Source organism: Vespa mandarinia, chromosome 10, assembly GCF_050613455.1.
Source record: "Vespa mandarinia isolate Hongniang chromosome 10, ASM5061345v1, whole genome shotgun sequence".
Classification (NCBI taxonomy): Eukaryota; Metazoa; Arthropoda; class Insecta; order Hymenoptera; family Vespidae; genus Vespa; species Vespa mandarinia.
This window is the reverse complement of record NC_140819.1, coordinates 403,394-428,122: the sequence shown is the minus strand read 5'-3', so window position 1 is coordinate 428,122 and position 24,729 is coordinate 403,394. Positions and strand designations below refer to the sequence as shown.

The 24,729-nt window shown below is 31.6% G+C and overlaps 1 protein-coding gene across 2 annotated transcripts in view; it reads right to left on the bottom strand.

The window, feature by feature from the left end:
• dpr1 (defective proboscis extension response 1) overlaps positions 1–24,729 on the bottom strand; it is a 298,154-nt gene that overhangs the window by 256,293 nt on the left and 17,132 nt on the right. For both annotated transcript variants that reach the window (XM_035873224.2, XM_085659744.1), the window contains exon 2: positions 9,519–9,679. In XM_035873224.2, the coding sequence (XP_035729117.1) occupies positions 9,519–9,679 (161 nt within the window). The remainder of the gene's footprint in view (positions 1–9,518; positions 9,680–24,729) is intronic.

Genomic DNA, 24,729 nt, shown 5'->3' with positions numbered 1-24,729 from the left:
GCCCTACCAACCTCATAAAGCCTTTCATTCGTACATACACTCCATTCAGAAACCTTCTCTTGCTTTATTCTCGATCGTGCTCTCGAACCGTCTTTCACCGAACTCCAAACCACCTTTTAAACCTTATACGCCTTTCCTATTCATTATATCAAAAATTCCTAAAATTTCATTGATTTCGATAAATCTCGATTTTGCTCATTTCGCTATTTAAATACGACGACGATTACTTCCAGCTTTTATATTTTCTACTTTTTCAATTTTTTGCAAAAAAGAAAAACAATTTGTCTCCATTCGTTTCGCTATCTTTCTTTACCTCCATTTATTTCTCTATCTCTCTCTCTCCCTCTCTCTCTCTCTCTCTCTCTCTCTCCTTCTCCCTCTGTCTCTTTGTCTTTTTTTTCATTTCTATCAAAAGAAGAAAAACAATACACGAATAGCAGTCTTTTTCCTTTTATATCGCTCGTGAAACTTTTCGAATATTTCATAAAAACGTGAATAGAGCTATTTTTGTCTGTTCCTTTTACAGAGTTTATCAAAAGCATATAAAAAAAAAAAAAACGAAAAAAATAGAAAGAAAGAAAGAAAGAAAGAAAGAAAGAAAGAAAATGTAACTAAGGGAGGCAACTGCGATCGGTCGTAACCGAAAGTGCAAAGCGTACGAACATCCTGGGTCCTGACGATAGTCGAGTTCGAACGTGAAGTTTCGTCGCGACCTGCGCAAATCCGTGGATAATAGTACGGACCGAATGGAATGGGGTAAAATGGTAGGAAAGGTAACTACCAAATCCCCGACGATTTATGTACATATTTTTGCGAAACGTAACCGACTATAGTTCCGGTTTTGTTGGACAAAAAAAACACGTACTTTATATACAATTTTATAAATAGATATAATTAAAAATCATTGGTCACATATCTAATTATAATTATTTACCGAAAGTATTATTCCTTGCATAACTATTTCATTAACCTTTTACATCTAATAATTATTTTTAATAATTATTTATATAAAATAACAATAATCTCATCATAGTGCAAACGTTTAGAAAATCATAATGTTTTGATTTAAAAGAAAAAATACGTTCATAAAAAATTATTTATAAATTTTATATATAAGAAAACAGCTAACTGTTGAAGTATATCGATTGTAGATGTTGCGACGTGAAGAGTTATATTATTTCTATATAAATATTATTTATATCTAATTCTTTTTACAATAATCGATCCCAAACAATATAAACAGTAAACAGTAATATTCCAAACAATAAAATGTTAAAAAAAATATTTATTATTAAAGCCACTTACACTTTATCTCTGTTCGAAAATAATAACTATTATTTACAAAATACAGTTGAATCGTGGTATGCAAACGTTCGCAGAAAGGAGTTATTGTTCTGTGCACAAAGAGATGAGGAAACCCGAGAAAGAAAGGAGGATCGAAAAAGAGGAAATAAAGGAAAATATGAAACTAAATGAAACAAAGAACGACTTTACAAGTATTCGAGAAAATATTATTGGATATGGAATGCATTTTGTAAGATAGAAAGAAGACTGAAATAATTATCATGTTTTTCAAGAATAATAAACTTACAATACCTAGACAAAAAAAGTGAATCAAATATTATAAAACAGTAAACTTTTAACGTTTCAAAAAAAATTATTTGTATTTTACGCGAAAAATTGCGATATTCATAATTGGTCAGCTTAAATACTTAAGTATTTATTTATCCTGTCCAGTAGGAGACATTAGTACATTCGAATAAATAAAACAAAAAATAAAATACACTAAAAGTATTCAAGTTTTCGAATTTTCTTTCTTTTTTTATTCACTTTCCTTTTTACATCACTGAATAATGGTAAAACATAAGAGTTGTAAGGGATACATAAATAGATAAAGAGAGAGAGAGAGAGAGAGAGAGAGAGAGAGAGAGAGAGAGAAAGGAAGAGAGAGAGAATTAAGAGATCATTTATGATAGTTCTCTCAATCAACGAATAGCAAAGGAATCGAATTACGTTATAATCCAACAAGTCGTTTCAAAGGCACCATCTACCTCTCATTCGATAAAACGGTCAATTTTTCTCATCTATAAATCCTAGATAATCTTATAGACTGTCATTAACACTCGACATTCGTTTATTCGTTATCCCCGCTATTGAGTCGTGTCACTTTTTTCGCCTATGTCTACGTCCATTCGTAAGTAAGTAAGTACATAAGTAAGTAAGTAGTTAAGTAAGTAAATAAGTAAGTCACTCAGTCAGTTAGTAAGTAGATAGTAAAGATCAACATTTGACCAGGTCCCTCAGCTGAAACTCAATTCCCTTAGCTTGTAACAATTATGTTGTAAATAATCTATCGAGTTCGAAACAAGATTCTCTCTCTCTCTCTCTCTCTTTCTCTTTCTCTTCTCTCACTTCTTCTATCAGTGAACTTTTACCTATGAGGCTTGCAATTAACGAATGCGCTATATAGATCTTGAGTTGTTAAAAGAGGATAAAAAAGATTCATCGTCCCTCGAGAATGATCACAGAGTAGTAGCTGTAAAAGTATAACAAAGTCGGTGGGAAGCTTCGGTCGCTTACTTTAATCTTTTGTTTGTTCCCACATGATATGTAGATAAGGAATTTGAAAGGATCGATTATTCACATCGAAATTGGAAAGAAAAAGAAAAAGAGAGAAACAAAAGAGAGAGAGAAAAAGAAAGAGAGAGAGAGAGCAGAAGTCAGGATGAGGATGAAGAGAGATGGACAAAGCTTAATATCGAGACATGACGTCGTTGAAAAGAAAGCGCAACTCGCATATTTTCGCTCGCCTCGCATCGTACTACTTTGTACTTCGTGATAAACAGATCAATGTCACCTCACGATTGTCTCGTATTTATCGATTTAAGCCAGAAGTCACGCTCGCTAAAGCGAAAGAAAAGGAGAGAGAGAATGGGGAAAGAGGAAGTCGAGTTATAAAGGAGGAGATCGAAGAAAAGGGAAAGAAAGGATAGGGAAGATCAATTTGACAGGCTGCTTCTTTGTATTTCTCGTTTAGATTTAAATAAAATGCACTTTTATGTTTTTGTCCTTCTATTTGTCATTTTTATTTCATTCAAAAGAATATCTCTTCGAATTTTTTTTTTATTATTTATTTTATTATTATTAAATTTATTCGACGTTACAACGTTTAGTTCTAACGTGTTCTTTTTTTTTTATATTTGAAAAAATATCGATATAGCATAAAGACCATTTTAAGAAATTTATATCTTTCCTATATTCTTTATACTCTCGAATACATTTTACAACGCGTTCATGTAAAAAGTATGAAGACCGTGTCCAGTTTCCGACCGAATATCACTGGACATGAATCAATAATCGGATTGGACATACAGTATACACACATTATATTATGTATGATGTAGAAATATTATACACGGAAATGGAACTTTTTATTTTTTTTTTTTCTTTCTTTATTCTTGTTTTTATTTATTTTTTTTTTTTTTTAGCGATTTTTCGTCGATATGAAATAATCATGTATAACCCTGATATATAAAAATAATGCATACATGGGAGATTCGTTCGGAGAGTAGCTTTTTTGTTGGAATAAACGTTTGAAAGTAACAGTCACTGCTTCCGAAGTAGGAAAGGAGAAATAACGAAAAAGAAAAAAACAAGAAAAGAAAAGAAAAGAAAGAAGAATAAGAAGAAATGTAAAAATAAGCAAAAGCAAAAATTTTGATCCATTCGAACGACTCACTAGCGACCCATTTTGTTAACTTACATTCCACATTGGAATAACGCCAGCAAGAAGCTTTTCCCGAAGAAAAATATTTTAACATAACCCGCACGTTTCTTTGTTTAAATATCCACACTTTCAATACGTCACGATGAATCGTGTTCACCGGTGTGTAACGTTGGCGTGAATGAACAATCACCCTTTCTAGCTTATTCTCCTCATTTTTATTTATAAGTTGGGAAACTTAAAAACTTGTGTCCCTCGCATAAATCATTTTTTAGGCCGCGATCGTGCCTCGTTAACCTCCCGCTTGTATCACTTAATTGTCCATGAACGAAGGAACCTTGATACTGTTTTTTTTTTCTATTTCTTTTTTCTTTTTTTTCGTTTATTCAATAAATAAAATTTATCATCGTTTGAGAGAGAGAGAGAGAGAGAGAGAAAAGAAAGAGAAAGAAAGAGACAGATATTCCATACGAAATTTGAAATACAATTGAAGTAATAACAACAGATTTTGTTCTTATAAAATTATCGATCTTCGATTTTTCTCCTCTCTCTCTCTCTCTCTCTCTCTCTCTCGTATGTGTATGTGTGTGTATTTATCTTTATATTTTTTTCATTTTAATTACACTAGATTTAACACGCAAACCGTTCTACCGTAAATCCACGACATTTTTGTTGTTAAGAAACGTAGGATGGTAGCGCAATCAGCCGCTCTACAAGGAGCAATATTTTAAAAAACCGATGTCACTGGTCTAGCTATAAAGCAACAACACTCGGGTTCCTCTTGTGTGTGCACGATGGGCATTGTTAGCTTGACCTACATGCTTTTCAAACTACACCTGGATGCACAATGTATGTACCATTGGAAGATATGTACTCTCTGTAAACAGTACCTAAAGTAACCAATATGACTATAGAACTATAGTCTAATGATTAATTAGTATTTTTATGAATCGATCAATGGATTATTATCGTCTGTTATTAAACTAACGACGTAAATAAAGCTCGTTTCATTGCTTCGGCTATCACTAAATTATAAGAAAAATGATAACACAAAACTATTAAACGAATACATACTTATATATAACTATATATAAACGTACCTATATATATACTTATATATATAAGTACCTATATGTATTATATTTATAAAAAAGAAAGCAAATAATCGCAAAAAGACATATAACGAATATGTAACTTTCAAACGAGTTTCTCTCTCTCTCTCTCTCTCTCTCTCTCTCTCTCTCTCTTTCTGTCTTTCTTTCTTTTTGTAGGTTCTACATCGTTCCGATCGATTTACTATCCGATCGATATTATTTATTCTTACACCAGCACCTCCACCTCTGGTACTTTTCATTTTCGCTCCACTTTGCCCATCCTACTTTTTTCTCAGCAACAAAGTTTACAGTGCCGTTCAGAGTTGCTCCTCTTGCGTTGCATCCCGCAACGTTCGCCTTTTGTAGCACAAATTACGATGCTATAAACGGCTGAAATAAATAAGTATAAAAAGAAAAAGAGAACGAAATTGGAAAACGGCCGGCGAGCGAACGGGCAAAATGGCGTGGGATCGGGAAGGCAATTGCGCGGATTAAACTCGACTGGTCTTCCTCCTGGCTTTTTTCATATCGGAATATAATTTATTCTCGGTGCATAGAGAGGAAGTGAGATGAGAAACTAAAGAAGAAGAATAGAGAGAGAGAGAGAGAGAGAGAGAGAGAGAGGAAAACAAGAGAATCGTTACCGAATGCACGATTGAATCGCGATTATCAAAGGTCGATCTGAAATTCGAAATATTCAATTAAATCTGCCGAGATCGTAGATCGTTCGTTTCACCAATCTATAGACACACACACATTTATATAATTCTCACAAATACTTTATTCCAAATTGGATTTTAAACGACCACCATGCTAAATCGGAACGCATTCTGTATTTCTCAACTGCATTTCCAGCGAAACTTTATTTGCGGCTGACCACAAGAATGTTACCCTATTTTTCCTCCTCGCTCTTTTCATAATTACGCGCTCCTTTCCGTACGAAAACAAAAAAGAAAAAAAAGAAGAACAAAGATAGATATACAAATAGAAACGAAGATAGGGGGAAGCATCGAATAAGAATATAATCGTCGAGTCGGTACTTCATCGTAAAGATAACAAATAAAACAATGAAATGAAACTAAAGAAGAAAAAACTATTCTAATGAGTAATTATTTTCGTTAGCAATTTGTAAAACACGTTTGTAATAAATTTATCTCATCTAGTTCCCGTGAAACACACTCGCTCACACACCCACGTATTTTCCACAATGTCGCACCTGCGCTCTACTACCGGTAATTATACGAACCGGACGACGCACTTCAAAACGTTTAGCGTTCCGTTTTGTTTCTGGTTGGTAGGAAAATTTACGACAATTTATCTGCGGTACAGGTAGAACCAACCTTTAAATTAGAACTGTGTTTTTGAATGTAACAAGCATTAACGATGAAATTTACTCTACAATATGTAAGGTAGAGAAGCGATAAAGACTTCAGATAGTTTTAACGGTCCGATGGACATTTTATGAGAAATTTTTCATAAAAACTTTGTTCACATTTTAAGATTACTCGACCACTATGAATTTTTCTTCTCTCTCTCTCTCTTCCTCTTTCCCTCTCTCTCTCTCTCTTATCTTTCTTTTCTTTTATCAAGAACGTTTATACGGTGCAACGTTTTTTCACTGGGAGACTTGTAATAGGCGATTCGGTAAAAAAGAAAAAGAGAAAGAAGCAGAGTAGGATAAAGGAAAGTCGAGATAAGGTCGAAAAGAATACCTCCATAGAATCTTTCTTTCTCTTTCTCTCTCTCTCTCTCTCTCTCTCTCTCTCTCTATCTATCTATCTATCTATCTGTCTATCTATCTTTCTATAGTTTCCGTACTGCAGCCTGAAGAAGAAGAAGAAAAAAAGTTTTATCCGACGTGGGAAAGTAAAAGGTTCGCCTAAAAGGCCACCGTTGGGGCTCCATATTTCTTGGAGCCTTAATAGCCTGCTACAAGTTGCACGAGTGGCTAACTGCGGCGAGCATACGTCTTCCGAAATATGAATGGCACGAAGCTTAAAGTCAGGCATGAACTAGTGAAAAGAAATTCGATTAAAATTAAACGTTCCTAGAATCTCGAATCCACAAATAAATGCTAATATCAGTTGATTTCATGTTCCGGACGAAGATTCGAAGAAAGAAAGAAAAAAAAGAATAACAAGAAATAGAGAATTTATTTAGTACGATTTTATCGGCCAATCTAAACGATTTTACAAAGTCTGTTGACTTTTCAAAGTCAACAGATTCGTTACGGATTCCAAATGATCGTTGTAAGATAAAACCAAAGTAAAGTAAGTACTTTGCGGTTATATTCAAATCTTTGCTATCCGGTTAAGAAGAAAGGATAACTATTCAGGCATCGATATCATTTAATCGAGCATTTTGGATTTTTGTTCGTGTTGAAACTATGAAATAACGAATAGAACGAATGATTTACGTCAAATGAATGTTTCAAGAACGATAAACAATATTAATTAGTCTTTGTTAGTGAAAAATTTACCAATGTCATATCAAATGGAGAATCATAAGATTTATACAAACTTTAACTCTCAAACGAGAAAAGTAATTCTTTTTTCGAATATTTATTGAATCAAACATTGAAAAAACATTGATATGTAATAAAGTGGGTTATAAAAAAGTATACCGCAAGAAAAAGCGGACTACAATCTTTCTTATAATTTATTAAAATTCGGTTGTCGTTGAATAATGCCGGTAAAGAAATCACACACAGGAATTGGACATGAACTTTTGTGATTTAAACCGGGACTTCTTTTCCGGAACGCTTCTAAAGTACTTTTCCGTGCCAGCCTGACTCGATGTTACAGGAAAATCATGTAATTTAACGATAGAAAACGAACTTTTTACGTCATAACGTTTGTAATTTAGTTAAAACATACAAGCATGTATATATATATATAAAATAAGTGTAGAAAGTATTCGTACACTGGCAATTTGAAATAAAACTTCGTGAAGTTAACTAATTTTTTATAAACAATGAATTAGTACATATTTTCGCAAATCTCTAGATATAGTCCAAAAAAATTAGTTGTTTATATAATTTATAAAGTTAGCAAGAAAAAACAAAAAATCAGTAGAAATATGAAATAGATATCTTCGAAATTCAATGAAAATATATAATATATAAATAATCTTTTAGTGGATTATTATGAAAAATTATATTTCCAGAAATAAATTACGTTCAATCGTAAATCGAAATTCTCCTGCCCTTTAAATTCCCATATTTCTCATCAATTCTATATAGAATTTGTATCTATCGATTATTATAACGAACTTTCAATACGAACTTGTTGATATCGCAAATCCCTTTTCGCGAAAAGTCCGTTGAAATCTCATTCAGAACATTATAACGGGTTGGCTAATCGATTCCTCGAATATTGCGTTCTCGATTTGTAGAAATCCCGGCTATGGCAGCAAATCGAGCTGGTGATTATCGAAACGAAAACACGCTCGAACTATTGGTAATTTATTAAGTCGACGTGATTGAATATTTGCTGCGTTTACTTTTAACGATAAACAATTTATCCATTTGTTCTCGACATATTTATCCATTAATATCTAATTATATTGTTCCTAAGAATTCATAAAATAATTACGTTACGATGATTCAAAAATATCAACACTTGCGTAAATCCTATTAAAACGGGGAACGTTTCTTTGATATCCGAAAACTTCAAAAACCCGGAGACACGAATTATTCAACTTTTATTGGGCAAACGAGGTTATCGGAACAATTACGTCTGCTGTGAACGCGTTTTTATTCGACGAAAAAAAAAAGAAAAATGAAAAGTGGCGAAAAAACGAGTACGATTTTCCGAACGATTTTTCAAACATCACGGTCTATTAACGAAATTATTTAAATTTACTACCGGATAAGTCATACCTGACAATGTTCTCCCTTATAACAATATCTTATATATATATATCCTTTACATATATATATATATATATATATATATATATATATATTATATATCAATATAAAGTATCGAAGAATCTGACAACTCGTCGGAGTTAAGAAAATCTTCTTAAGAGGAAGATACATACATATGTTCTTCTCTGCTAGAATTTGCCATTCGAAACTATTTAAATTTAGTCGCACGCGTTTTTCCGCATCCTCGAATCCAGAAGAGACATTTCAATGCTCCGTTTCTCACGCTTCGCTATTTATATGCGTGTGTTTATGTGTGTGTGTGTGTGTGTATGTGTGTGTATTATACGGGTTCCCATTGGAATACTGATTTTGTCGTCGCATCCTCTAACGGTACTCGCAGTTGATATTTCATTATTATTCTTCGAGTATTCGAGCCAAGAAGAGTACGAGGCGACGGTACAAACTTGTGATTGAAAATTTCTGTTTCATGCATAAAACTGGATGGCAAAAAAGATTAAGAAACTTGTTCCTGGCAGAATTCATCGTAGATTTAAGTCCGTTTAACTCTTTAACTAAGCCGCATGCATATTCTATTAACGAATCTAACCTAAAAACCGCGAGACAACGATGCAGTGACGCGAACACCACGAAGCCTTCACCTCTCGTTAGAGCCGTCAAAGTTTTTTGAGGTAAACGCTATTAAGAAATTACGTACAAAGGAAAAGGATCTGAAAACCGCGGCCTTTAACTGTACCTTCAAAGCAACTTGAGTATCGGATAATTAATAGGCGAAGAAAATAAAAAAGAAGTCAAAATTGAAGTCTTTTACCTCCTTGTCGCCCATGTGATGTACTCGACAATGAAGAAAGGCCGTTTGTCCTACAGCTGTTGTCACGTTCCGTTGAACATTCAAATCGAAGCTCGGAGCACCACTGATGTTATGATTCCCCGTGACACTTTCTACAAATTTTTTATCGCGAGCAAAAGTACCTGCAAACGAAAATATTTAATAGAGATCACCTTTTGTTTACATATTGTATAAAGTACGCATACTTAACATACTTAAATATATATATATATATATATACACAGAGAATAAAGTAATACATGTCCCCCAAAGATATACTAGTTTTGTATCATGAGTAATCATTCGTAGCTTGATATGTGAGTAAGTATGGCTTTCAAAGCTTTAGATAACAGATTACGTATTATGGACATACACGTATCGAGAGTGTCGGTTGTTAAACGTCGGACATTTTCAAAGCCGGTTGTGATCATCGACTTGGACGACCACAGGATTTAGGATTCGGACTCCGCATTGCGATATGTATCGACCATTGTGAGCTTCGTTCACGAGAATGGTCCAGACTTGGATGACAAGCGGTTCTCTCTATTTCGTTATTGATTGCCGATATCCGAACTGGATGTCCACGGTACTCGACGCCGATTCGTGACCCAAGACATCAACGACAGATTGATCCAAGCTCTCGCTCTCTATCGAAGGAAGGGAAACGAGAGCCGACTCGAATTACAGTTCTGAATCCTTTGCCAGTGTCGTAGTTTCTCTTTTTCCTTGAAACGTTTCTTCCGTTAATGGTATTGACCTTGGAATAAAATGTAATACATTTCAACAACTTTCTAAAATTCTTTCGAGATTTTCAGAGAGCCCCAAAGTCGAATCTTTGCCAAGACATATCAGACAAGAAATTACGTTCTAGAAGAGATCTCCTTAAACTATTGGAAGATGATAGAACGTACCTTGGTGTTTATGTTCGTGAAAAATGAGTTATTAACTGCACCGATCAAATAAATGATTTTGTTCTCAACTTCATTATCAGAAATATATTCTAATTTGTTTAGCACAATTACCATAAATTAAGAGTGAGAAAGTAAAAGAAAAGGAGAGAAAAACTCTTTCGCCATTACACTACTCTCAGCCTAAGTGATTCTGAGTAACATTCGATTTTCAAGCATCGGCGGGCCGCAATCCCTGAAGGAGATTTTACCTAATTGGAAATGGAGGGTGAAGTGGATTAAAGAGGCCGGCTATTCAGGACATTGAATTGAATTAATATCAAGGCACCGCGATTGCTCTGATCTACCTTTTGTTAACTTTCTTTTTGCGACATTTAATGTGACTCGATAAAGAAGATAAAGGATGTTGGGATCTTTTGAGGTTCGACAAAAAAAGAGCCTCGTTAACGATTTCAACGAAACCACGAATAACGGGTTTTATTGATGTTGAAAACCAAAGATCTTTCAGATTCATAAAACTGAAGTACGAAGGATCTACATTTCTAATCGGTAAATGTTCATCGATCGTTAGAAACGATAGACAATGATTATTCATCTGTATTGAAACGTGTAGTACTTGGATCAGTATCGTAGACAAGGATTTTCTCATTGTATGTTATACAAGACATCTAATACGAGACCCCTTTCAATGCTGTCACGTACACTCGGTTCCACGGAGATACGCTTCCGGTCAATTTAGAAACGGTACTAGTGGATGCACATCCACGAATGCGATATCAAGTTGTCGAGGTACCTCCCTATTACGGAAGATAACCAAGTGCTCGTTGCGGCGATCATTTTCCTGTACGGTAAATTGGTCACGTGAAGTCGTTCATTGTCGCGATTTCGAACGTACCACGCAATTCTCTCAAGTTTTATAACCGCCACATGTTTACCATCAAAACGAATAACACTTGTGTCATGTCGCGTCGAGAAATTCAATTATCTTTAAGGATTTAAGGAGTAAAGTCTACGGAATTTTAGAAAATAATCTTTCGAACGAGTTATCACTGTTATTTATCTAATTAAAGTTCGAGAAAGTATAAACATTGATATTTCATTTTCACCGATCGATCGAAAGGAAAAATTAACAGTATGGGCGAAATCGAAGAATTTCTTTCATCGTTATATAGTAGGAGATCGGAGTTGATGAGGGACAAGATTAAACGGCGCGTAAAAAGATTACGGAACACTGGTTGACTCGGAGTGCGATTTCTATAAAGAGATTTTCTGCAAACGTTACATCACCGTACGTGATACGTAATCAGGGTGGAAAGCTAAGTAAATAGCTTGTTTACGGTACCCGATTGGCTTCAGAGAACGGCTAATGATCACACGGACTCCATTTCCCTCTTCCTCGATCTTGTTCTCAGTCTCTGTCTCCCCTAATCTTTAAGCAGATATAAACAGAATTAACGTTCATTGCTCACTAACCGTAATATTAATCATTCATTTCATAATCTGCAGAATAAAAAAACGGAATGGTTTAACTAAATAAACAAGTCATTTAATGCATTTTTCATTTTTATACTAAATTCGATCATTTTACTATCAACCTAGATTATAAATATTATTGAAGAAAATAATCTACACATTATACTTGTCCAACGAATTTATCATTATCGATCTTTTAATCGAATACTTCTATTTTCAAATACGATATCAGATAAAATACTACGTTTATTTTTCTTTACTTTTAAGAGCACGCTTTCCTACGATTTTTGTTTTTATGTATAATATTTATTTCGACCTAAGACTAATTATCGTTTTTTCTTACCCAGATTAAAAATAGGTTACGTCACGAATATACAAAAACGATTCACGTATTACATCGTTCTGATAAAGAAGAAGGATAAGAAAGAAACAAAAAGAAGAAAAAAGAAAAAGGGAAGAAAAGAGAAAAGAATAGAGATGTTAGTTTAGCTATTTATCAGGGAAAACAAGATGGAGAGCAACCAATACAACGTGGCTTTTCCTCGATGTCTCGAAATGCCACGTTGAAAGAGAAAACGTAATGTCTGAAACAATTCGAAGATATTGCCGCAAGGAAGACGCACGGAATACGATCTTCTTTCTATCTATGCTGTAAAACGTATGTACGCGTATGTATATACATAGTATATAGACATACACATGCGCCAACGTTAGAAGATAGAAATTGGAAAACAAATAAGTCTCTGCTCATAGCCATCGATTTATTCAGAAGACTAGCCGATATAATCGACTTGTCCTTCCTGGATTTATTTACATTGTTCTTTCACCTTTTCCTCTTTATTTAACTTTCCTATGATCATGATTCTTATTTTCTAAAAGTAATACTTCAAATCGATAAAACTTTTAACCATAATGTAGATACATTCAGATAGAACATTCACTTTGATTTGATCTAAATAATATCTCATCTGCTATCATTGAGAAACAAGTTTCCAATTTCTAGTTTTTTTTGTACTACAACAAACAACATTCATCTTGTTTATAACTCTCGTTACGTATATACAAAACCGTCTGTTATTCGAACGTCGTAAGAACCGTCTAGGAGGATGTTAATACCGAAACTTTCGTAATTTTCCTATGTGGAAATTTGCGACATAATACATATATTATAAGAGCGAATAACTCAAATATGACATTATTGTTCTTCGTAGAAATTCACAAGACGACATTTTTATCGAGTTTAAGTTATTCCGAAGAGTTTAATGCTTCTAATCGCTCGAATCGAAATCATTAATTACAATGAGTTTGCTGAAACGAAAGCACCAAAGTGCTTTCTCTATGATCGCGCCAGGAATCACACTTGGATCGTCCATTATAACCTATTTTCCTTGATCGATTTCGCCTTTTCATCGGGCACGCATTATAAAGTTCTACCGGATGGAGTTCGCAAAGCCGAAATTTATGAGCCGTCGATAACAGAAAGAGATTGAGAGTCTCGTAAAATCAGTAGTCAGTGCTGTAGTTACTTATCGTTGGACGATTTTGCAATTGACAGTTTCCCACCGACCAATCAGGAAAGTACATCTCTTTAACACTCTCTTTTCAAACAACTCTTTCGAGAACGTAATCCAAAGGGAAAACGCTTTGATATATTTATACATACATACATAACATATATATATAATATATACATATATAAATACACACATACATACATACGTACACATATATAATTCTATTCTACGTCTACTTTTAAGTTTAATTTTTCTTTACCGATAGGAAATTAACATCGTCGACTATCTTTTACAATCGTAATTACCTTAAGATTATATAAAGCCGAAAACACGATTTACTATACATGAAATGTATAACTAGCGTGTAAAATAGCAAACACGTTAAATTCAAAAGCTCTCGGCGACATCCTCACTGCATCTCTTATAGCTATAGCGGGTGATCTTAAATAACGACGATATATCCCAGTTTCTATGTAGTATGTACCTGAATACAAGCTGTTCTTTGCAACAGTCTACAAGAACATCGTGCTTTCAAGCTCCTTTAGCTCTTCTAGCTATCCATGTTGTACTTACCTAGTTACCTACCTAACTACCTACCTACCCACCTACCTACCTACCTACCTACCTACCTACAGCTTAGGTACGTTTGAATGTACGATCTCTGCCGCGAGACACCGAATGACGTGCTTACCGTTAGTAAACCTTACGGGAATGAATTTCGAATAACATTAAACCTTCAGAGATGGAGTAGCGTATCAAAGATATCATGCCACCGAGCAATTACATCTCGAAGAGATGCTCTCGCTCGAAGGAATGGAGAAAAGGGATAGGGAACATGTGTATGTTCCGTCCATGCGATCCCTACCGTCTTTTCAACAAATTGTCAAGAAAGAGTCGAGTCAAGTAATCGCTTTGGTCCTTTTGCCGGACTATACGAAATCGATCGCTTTTTCCTGACAAAGTATATTAAATTGGTTGATATCACGAATTTTTCAGTTCTTTCAACTCGATCTTATTTAAAAATTACGGTTTCTATTTCTTTTGATTATATAGAATTCATTTGAATTGTCTATGTAATTAGATAAAAGTTTCACAAGAAGACGAAAATAAATACTTGTTTATTTAAATTATATATATATATATATATATATATATATATATGTATGTATCTGAAAATGAATAATTTCCAGAAGGTATATTTATTTTTTATTATATCATACTTGTTTTTATATATTAATGCTATTTCCATTATTCGATTGCACACGTAAGGTGTATCTATTCTTTTTCCCAGTTCAATTTTATATGCGAATTCAAAAATTTGCTAAGTTTGAAGAATAAAAATATAAATATATACGCAATATTAATAAATATGTATTTACTGACATTGGGTATAAAATAAAATCGATCATTATGATGATATTCGAAATGTATCTGAGAGTGAGAGAGAGAGAGAGAGAGAGAGAGAGAAAGATCGAAATTTTTTTTTTATTTTTCTTCCATTAGTTCCTGTTGCAAAATTTATATCTGATATTTATTATAGCTTTTTATATATAGGTATATATTTTATTTCACGTGTATCTTCGAGTGTGTATGTACCTATATATAAATAAATTCGTTATTACAAAACACACGACTTCGCTAATTCGAAATAGTTTGTTTCGAATGTGTCCCTTCAAAATATGTCCCTTCGAAATATGTCCCTTCGAAATGTGTCCCTTTATTTCACTAATTGTTCATGCCAATTTTGTAAAAATTCTCCCAGTTTTCCAATCGATTCGGTCAACTTCGATAAATAAATATTAGAGATTATTATAAAACGTACAGGTTTCAACTCGCACTCAATCGTTTAATCGACAACATTTTGCTTTTAGGATTGATGAAGGTTTGAAAAAAAACGTAGGAACAAAATAGAAACGAGTGATTTGAAAAAGTAGAAAAATCGCCAAGTCGATGAATCACCGTCAAACGTTGTAGATAAGTCGAACATGGAACAGAGATGAATATGTGCGGTTGTTTTATCTGCTTCTGGCTTTCGTTATTATCGATGTCAGTTTTTCAAGCGAATGGTGTGTGCCGTTTGACGTTTTCGTTTGACACGTCTGTATCTCGCGGAAAGCCGAGAAAACGTACGTACCTACGTATCTATACATACATATATATATATATATATATATATATATATATATATGTCTGTGCAGATGTACACGTTCTAGAGATTTTCGATGTATGTATTATATATAGTAGCCATGATAAAACCATGACTGTTCACAACATTGATCTAATACATTTATATATAACTTCGTAATAGTTAATATTTATTGTTTATATCGAATTGAATGACGGTAAGCATGGAGATAAAGAGCCGTTGATAAAACGACAAGACTCTTCAGTTCATTCTTTTTCTTTATATTATTCTATCCAATTGTATTAGATACGTTCACATAAAAAATATCGCATTTCTTTGAAATCGTCAGTTTTATACGATATTACAACGCTATTTATTTTCACTATGTACGTATACATGTATCGACTGCGAACGCGTTTGCTTGTTACTGTCTATTTTATCATCGCCATAAATGCAAGCAAAATCGCACGAATGATTTTATGACGACGATGAATTTAAGATCAATGGAAAAAATCGTTACTAATCGAATTAGAATATAGAGGAAATTTATTCGAATTGTCCATCTAATTCGAAATGAAATATTAATATGAATCATGTGTAGCAGTTTAATGAACGAATTTATTTTTGTAATAATCTGTTTGCAAAAAAAAATATCATACTAGTTATTAAAAATGGATATTAGAGGGACGATGACATAATCGTAGTTTCTTTTTGTGAAATTGAATAAAGAGCTTGTTGAATGAAAGTATCTTTGCACTTATGTACAACGATGTAAATATATTAATGTTATAATAATATATTATATTAACGACTGTAAATATTTCAATACATTATATTTCTGTAATTTCTATAATTCTTCATAAATGAAATATTATAATTTTATTGTAAATCTATAATTTGTACACTTAAGAATTAATCGATACTCCGAACCATTACAATGATATTAGACGAACTCGCAATTATAACTTAACAACGGACGAGAGTTTAATTTCGCATATGGTTGATTATCGACAAACCATTTTACACAGCGGCATATTAGCAATTCTAACTGTAGCCGTCACGCGACATCGCGTGCATTCCCTAAGGATACGAAACGTTTCACATTTTTCTACGTTCATACGAATAACGTAGTCTACAACCTATTACAATATTTTTATTACGATAATGAAAACAGCATTATCATAAGAGAATCTCATGAAAGGAAATACGATTACATAAGAAATCTTCTTTCATAAGAAATCAAAGTAGTTATATGAAATGAAAAATATAAATAATTGTGTCTCTTTTAACCCTCTCTCCCTATCTCTCTCTCTTTCTCTCTGTCTCTCTCATTAGTAATATCAATGATCTAAAAAAAATGAAATGAAGTCTTTATTAACGAGATAACGAGAATTTGCCGTAACTTCTTGAATAAACAATAACTAAGAGATCCGTTGGTTCGTTTCTATAAGATCGAAAGCGTTAGAGAGCATCGTCTTGTGACCAATCGAATTTTCCTTAAATAATTTCCTTTTATAAAGGCTTCTCTGACCCGTGAGAGATCGGGCTAGCAATCGCGGTCAACCAGCCGTACCGCTAATTAACTTTATTCACTCCAAGAGTTCTCAAAACACGAATGGAAAAAAGAAAAGCTTGAGAATCTTTCTCATTGGTAATTGTATCTTAACCGAATGCTTTTCTCAGAATCTTTAGGTAAATGAGTTAATAGAATATTTTAAAAGAAAAAGAGAAATATTCTCTGACTTTTGACGCCAAAATCGAAATTTCAATTATTTAAGCGTGGCAATTATCAGACATATCGTTTTAATGAAATATTTCGACCTCATTTTCTACAGAACATCGTGAATGTAATCGTAAAATGTATATAATTTGAGCTCAAAGTGAAGTTCGACATAATTCGTAATGCTCGTACAATTTATCAAATCACACCTGCACTTGAAACATAGAACAAAGGAATTCCGATAATAACTATGATATTAAACAACGAAAGAGAGAGAGAGAGAGAGAGAGAGAGAGAGAGAGAGAGAGAGAGAGAGAGAGAGAGAGAGAGAGAGAGAGAGAGAGAGAGAGAGAGAGAGAGAGAGTTAAATATTCTACAACAAACTGATTTATTTTCATACAAACTTTTAATTTTATCGTGTCACTTATCGCATTCGTACCCGCATGTGTACATGATACAGTTATTTAGTGAAGAATAAAGAATACACAAAAGAAAAATAGAAAGAAGAACAGAAACTATACTAACATGAGACTTTTAAAATGTAAACTGGTAGCACTTCCTCTTGTTTGACCAGAGCACATAACTTGAATTATTTGAGTTAATGAAGAACTTCGAGAGAATCTATGTATGTTGAGTAAAGCAACGTGTCCTTCTTTTTCGTTCTCTTTTAAAAAAAGGAAAAAGAAAATAATAACAATAATAAAGGAAAAAAGAGAAAGAGAAAGAAAGAAAACGAAAATAAAATTTATTATAAAAGTAGATAAAAATAAAACGACAAAGTAAAATAAAATTAAATAAAATTATATAAAATTAATATAATTACTTAATACATACATATATATATATATATATATATATATATATATATATATATAATAAAGGAAGAGAAAGAGTATGTATAAGTGGACAAAACTAACGTAAAAAGGATAGCAAATAAATGAGAAAGCACTTTAGATTGCGAAAAAGAGGGAAAATGAGAGAAAGAGAGAGACGGAAAAAAGTAATAAGAAAAAAAAAGATAAGAAGAGGAAGAAGTAGAAGCCACTTACGAAGGAACACGTTCATTCACGCGAGCACGAGCATCCAGGTCCTTTTGTCCCGATTGCAGTAAACATATTTTTTCTTGGTGAATCGTCTCGAGTGATAGTAGAGGAAGATAGGGTGGCTTAACGTAGCCGGAAACCGTTAGGCGACGCGTAAAGGCAAAGTACTTAAACGAAAGGGCGTTACAGTGAGAAGCTCGTTGCAAGCTTTTCATTCTCAGCAAGTGCATTTAGCCTTGAAGATAAGCGTGGTATTAAATTTTTTTTTACAAAACTATATATATATAGAGTCTTTTTGACAATAAGACGAGTAAACACGTCGTAATAATTTCAATGCTTGTAACTTAACGACATTGATGACCATCTACCGAAATGGCCCTTCTATTTCTTTTCTTCTTTTTACTTTTTATTCTTCGTTTTATCTGACATTACGACAATGGACGTGCGTCGTAAAAAGATTCGTCGGAGTGAAAACATCTCGTATTCGAACCATGTTTCCATTGTGTTTGTGATCATCGGATTTAACGATAGATCGTTCTTCTGCTAATGTAAGATCTCAAGATGTTTATTCACGTGTTTAGATACGTCTAAGTAAGTACTTACTTACCTACTTTCTTAATATTTCTACGTTATCTATCGTTCTTACTGATTACATTGTTTTCAAGACATTCTTGTTCTAACGAACTCGACTTATTGTAAGCATCTTGTTACCTATAAGACGTGTATGCATGTTCTCATCGAAGTCGGAAAATGTATACAAACGCAGAACATATAAGAACCTGTCAGCTTCCTTCGATTCTTCGAAGCATTCACACTCTTGTCTCTTTCAACGAGGTACTTGATCATTAAATGCTATTATAAATAAAATTAATTCTACCATAGATAAAAGACATATTCTAGAATAATATATATATATATATATATATATATATATTATTTTATATATATATATTATTTTATATATATATATATTATTTTTCATTTATATTTGATAATATATGTATATATGAAAAATAAATGCAATTAAAAGTTTTTATTATTATTACGATATCAGATGTAAATTTATGGAAATTAATTAGTTAGAGTGGTTGGAAATAACATAGCTGTAGTTACAATGAATAAATTTATATTAAAATTATGTGCATTGTATGTTAAAACAAAATTCATTTTTGAAATAAAATTTTATTCATAATAACCTTTAAGATTTAAATTGATTATATAGAATTATTATTATTTTGATGAAAAATAAAAATATAATAATTATGATTATTATTATTAGAAATTCAATGATTTCTCTAGAAACTATGAATTTGAAATGACAAGAGATAAATTGTATCTATTCATTAGAATCTAATTCTTAGATAAGTCCGTAGACTACATTTAAACGAATGGACGGATATAGGACAATGACAATCGAATCAGAAGATAGGAATATGTGCCAGGAAGAAGGATCGCACGGTAAAAGAGAGATACGCTGGTTCTACCCTGAGATTCATTATCGTAATGATTCAAGACCGTTAAAGTGAAATCGTTGGAGATGAGAGTACGCCGTGACAATTCCTTCCAAAGATTCGATTCGAATCGTTAAATAATCAGGATAGTAGGTTAGAAAAGCGAGGTCATAGTTAGGTCGATATATTCTTACTCTCGCACACACTTATTGTGGACTAAAATATTAGGACACCTTTTGAAATTGAAGTAAATTTTTTAACACTGCACGAAGAGTGTATTCTGAATTATTAAGTAGATACGAAAAACTACAAATGTTTCTTCTTTATAGTGAAAGCAATTTTTATAAAACTGATTGTCCTATACGTAATATTAATCTTTTTTTTCTTTTACGCGAACCTATTATTCCTCCTATAATTTTGAAATGCCGAGCTTTAAAATGATGACTACGTTGTAAAGCAACATATCTGATGATAATTATATGATTAATCGTAATCTCAGGTTTAACTAAATCTCAGGCTGTTCATTATCTATAGTTTTGTAATGTTTTACGCCAGCAATGAATCCAACTGTAATTCTTGGCCGATTCTGATCTCAACAAAATCTCATTTTAAAGATGAAGATTTAAACGAGGAGATAGCTTTCTCGAATCTTTGAAAGAGCTTTATCTTCTTAAAAAAAAATCTTTTTCTTTTTTTTTTTTAAATGCTGTTTTTTGTAAACAGAGAACTTTTATTTTATAAAAACAAAAGTTAAATATTATAATAAATGTTTAAATAAAAATTGAATATGCATAAAAAATAAATATTTTTATTATATACATATAAAATATATTTAAAATATATTTTTCTATATAAGAAGATAATCTTCTATAGAAAGAATATATTTAAAAGAACAAATATAGGAAATCCATATAGGCAATCTGCATTCGTTAGTGTTTTGCAAAAATTCCTATCGTTCCTTAGTGACGCATTCCATGTGTGTCACCTCGCTTGATGGTTTTAACAAATCCTGCCTTCGAAAATTTGGACGCGTGACAAATAGGCTTGTGTAATCATTTTAATTATTATACATTCATTTTAATAATATAAAGTGTACGTAAAATATACGTAGAAACGAAATATAATTAATATTTAAATTAACAATCATACGATTGTTGAAACATTAAAAAGCTAATAACTCAATCCTTTAATATTAAAAAATTTCATTTTGCTCGCGCAGTCGTTAAATAAAAATTTTAAAGTTCGATGCAAGCAAATGCTATAAACAAAACAAATACGTCGACAGCTTTGACAATTTTTTAGTTAGTCATTTTTTGTATTCCGACCAATAAATATGTCAACTCTTTTCTTTTAAACTCGTTCCAGTTTTAATCATTAAATACTTTCGATTATTTTACATTCGTTTAAACAGTATATGGTTTACATGAAATATAATTAACTAATATTTAAACAATAGTATATTTGCTATATATAGTATAATAGTATATTTGCTAATATACGCTAAAGTGTCGATTCACACATTTCAGTTCAGTCTCTGTTTCATTTCCGTCCGACTGTTCAGCTAGAGTGATTTTAATTTTTATTATTTTAGTAATTTAAATGTATTTACACGCTCATATAATTCCGTTTAGGTTCAGTTCAGTCACCAATCCGTCACATTTTCTGTTTCCAAAATCTTCCGAGATCGTTGTCAAAAATAATTTTTTTAAATGACTGACTGAATTCTAATAATATTTTTTGTCTACAGATAAAGGAGATTTTCAAACATTCCACTCATCCCCACCTTTAATAGTCTCAAAGCTGACAGATTAGAATCTTCAGCATATCAGTTTTGTTATCAACTTCACGTACGAAAATATTACCTTTCATTTAAAAATGACATTTCAACTTGTCATTTTAATAAAATTTAATTGTGATCAATTACTTTTATTGTAAAGTAAAAGTAGTTTTTTTTTTTAACTAATAGTTTTTTGTGAAATGCATTTCTGACAAAAGAAAAAAAATTTGTCTCTCTAAATCTCCGGAACCGCTTTTTGCGCATTGAATCATTTGCAATATCGTCTCCATATACACCTCAAATTTTTTCACAAATTTGCGACACTTTTTTACCTTTTTAGTAGCAAAAAAAAATAAATATAACGAAAATATTCTTTATTTTTGGACTTATTTTAAATTTCAGGAAAAATGATACGGCTAACTGTTCACAGTAAAATCTTATTAAAATGACGTCGGAAATGACATTTTTATAAAATGAAAAATAATATTTGCACGCGTGAAGTTTATAATAGTACAAAAAAGTGATTTTCCGCCAACAAGCAGTAAAAATGGAACTAATACAGTATGTCACAATCTAATAATACAAAAGAAGTTAAAGATAGATAGAGTGATAGGAAATCTGCTCTCTCTTTCTTTTGCCTCTGTACCGTACCATTGATAAAGAATTGCTAGTTATAATATTAGAATTCCGTCAGTTATTTAAAAAAAAACGATTTTAGAGAATTTCGGACGCAGAGAAAATATGACAGATCGATGACTGAACTGAGAATAAATGGAAATGTCTGAACGTGTACATTTAAATTGCATAGAATAAAGTTAAAATCACTGTGATCGAATAATCGAAACGGAAGCTGAACTAAAATTTGTGAATTGACCTTTTTTAACAGCTAGCGTAGAGACCTGAATTCTCGCGAAGTGACGAACATCTCGGAATTAAAAATTGTGTTTTAATTTTACTTTAATTTTTAAATAATAATAATAATAATAATACAAAAGAACAGAATCATTGTTGGTTCTTGGGTTTCAGAACGAGCAACTTTTATATGGTGAGAAATAGATACATGTTATTATTTTCATTATAATGTGTATAATTTTTTCTACTATATTTATTATATCCCGTCGTAAATAATACCAAACTAATGACTGTGCTTAGATAAAATTTAGCTATATGTATAAGTTCAACTAGAAACAAAAAATATGAAATTTGTACAATTAACTTGTAAATTACATTATCACATATGCAAATATTATTTTTCATTTTATAAAAATAACATTTTCGATGTCTTTTTAATAAGATTTAAAGTTATCAGTTGCCGTAGTATTTCCTCTGAAATTTGAAACATGTTAGAAAATAAAGAACGTTTCCGTCATATTTGTTTATTTATTATCAAAAAGGAGAAAATCCATTGTAAACTCATGAAAAAATATTTGCTGTATATGGAACCGATGTTACAGATGGTTCAACATACAGAAAGTGGTTCTAGAGATTTAAAGAGGGAAATTTTTATGTAAATGAAAGATGTATTTCACAAAAAAAAAACGCTAAAGTTAAATGATCACAACCAAATTTTATTAAAATGTTAGTTGAAATGTCACTTTTAAATGAAAGATATTTGTGTACGTGAAGTTGATAATGGTACTGAACTGATATGTCTAAAAATCCTACTCTGTGGATTTCGAGATCGTTAAAGGTAAGGGTGAGCAGAGCAATCGAAAGAATTCCGTTAAAAAAACATCGGAATTCCGTTAAAAAAACATCATTGACAACATAAAATATGATGAATCGCGATTTCGGATATAAAAAAATATGATGAATCGATGACTGAACTGAGATTTAACGGAAATGTGTGAATGTGTACATTTAAATTACGTACAATAATATTAAAATCATTGTCGTCGAACAATCAAAACGGAAACAGAATGGAGATTGAACTGAAAAATATAAATTAAATTTTTTTATCTTAAAATCTTTTGTCTATATATAAAGGAGTTTTTCGATCGTTTCGTTTATTCTCACTTTTTATACTCTAGATGTTCATAGAATGGGATCTAAACAATTTTTGATAGTATATTGAATATGAATGAATATGAATAATTAAAATTGATTGAAGTGACAGAACGGAGACTGAATTGAAATGTGTGAATCAATCTTAATTGTAAAATAATTTTAATTCAATATTTCAATACATTTTATTCTGAAACTCAAAATCGTTATCTTCATGTAATGTCAACAAAAATGACAGCTCGACTGATTTTGACAAATTGGAATAATTTTATTTTGCATTCTGACAAGTAAACATAAAAGCTTTAACCTTCCATATGGATAAGTTTACATAATTTATACTTTTAATCATTTTATAATTATTTAAACAATCTATAATGTACATTAAATATAATAAATTATTAACTGAACAATAGTTACTTTGCTTAAACATTTCATAACTTCTTACAAATGTTAATAATAAAATTATTTCAATTTAATTATATTAATTAAATTAATTAATTGATAGACTTAAATCTCGAACTCGACGTTGTTACTTACATAATAATGTCAATAAAAAGAGATACTCCATCAATTTTGACAGATATCGAATTAATATTCTTTGGCATTCCAATAAATGAACATTGAGAGAGAAATTCTCTCTTTTCATACGGCTAAACTTAAATAATTTATTATTTAAATATTTTATTTAATTAATTAAATTTTTTTTATAGATTTAATTTAATTTAATTTTTATCTTAAATATTTTCGATTATTTTATACTTATTCAAACAATGTATAAAGTACATATACAGAAGTAGAAAAGAAACAACCGTGGTAAGAAACTCATTTATTTATAGTTTTTTATTTTCATCTGTGTTTTTCATCCACAGAGCAGAGTTCTTTTTCAGAATATCGCGATCGTACGTAAAATAAAAAATTTGAGTATTTATTGTTAAAATAAAAAGGACAAAAATCGCATAGTAGAGTCAGTATTATTTGTCATAAATAAAAAACTCATGTATAATTTTTTATTTTCGTTAATATGTTATCAAATTCATACGAGTCGTATCGTCATGGTACTATTGAGTCCTATCCAATTCCAATAAAAGTATTCATTTCTTCGATTCATAATAAAAGAAAAAAGTATTCGGTTTTCTTTATATACGTATATTTTATCTTTACAACTAAACTATCGTCTT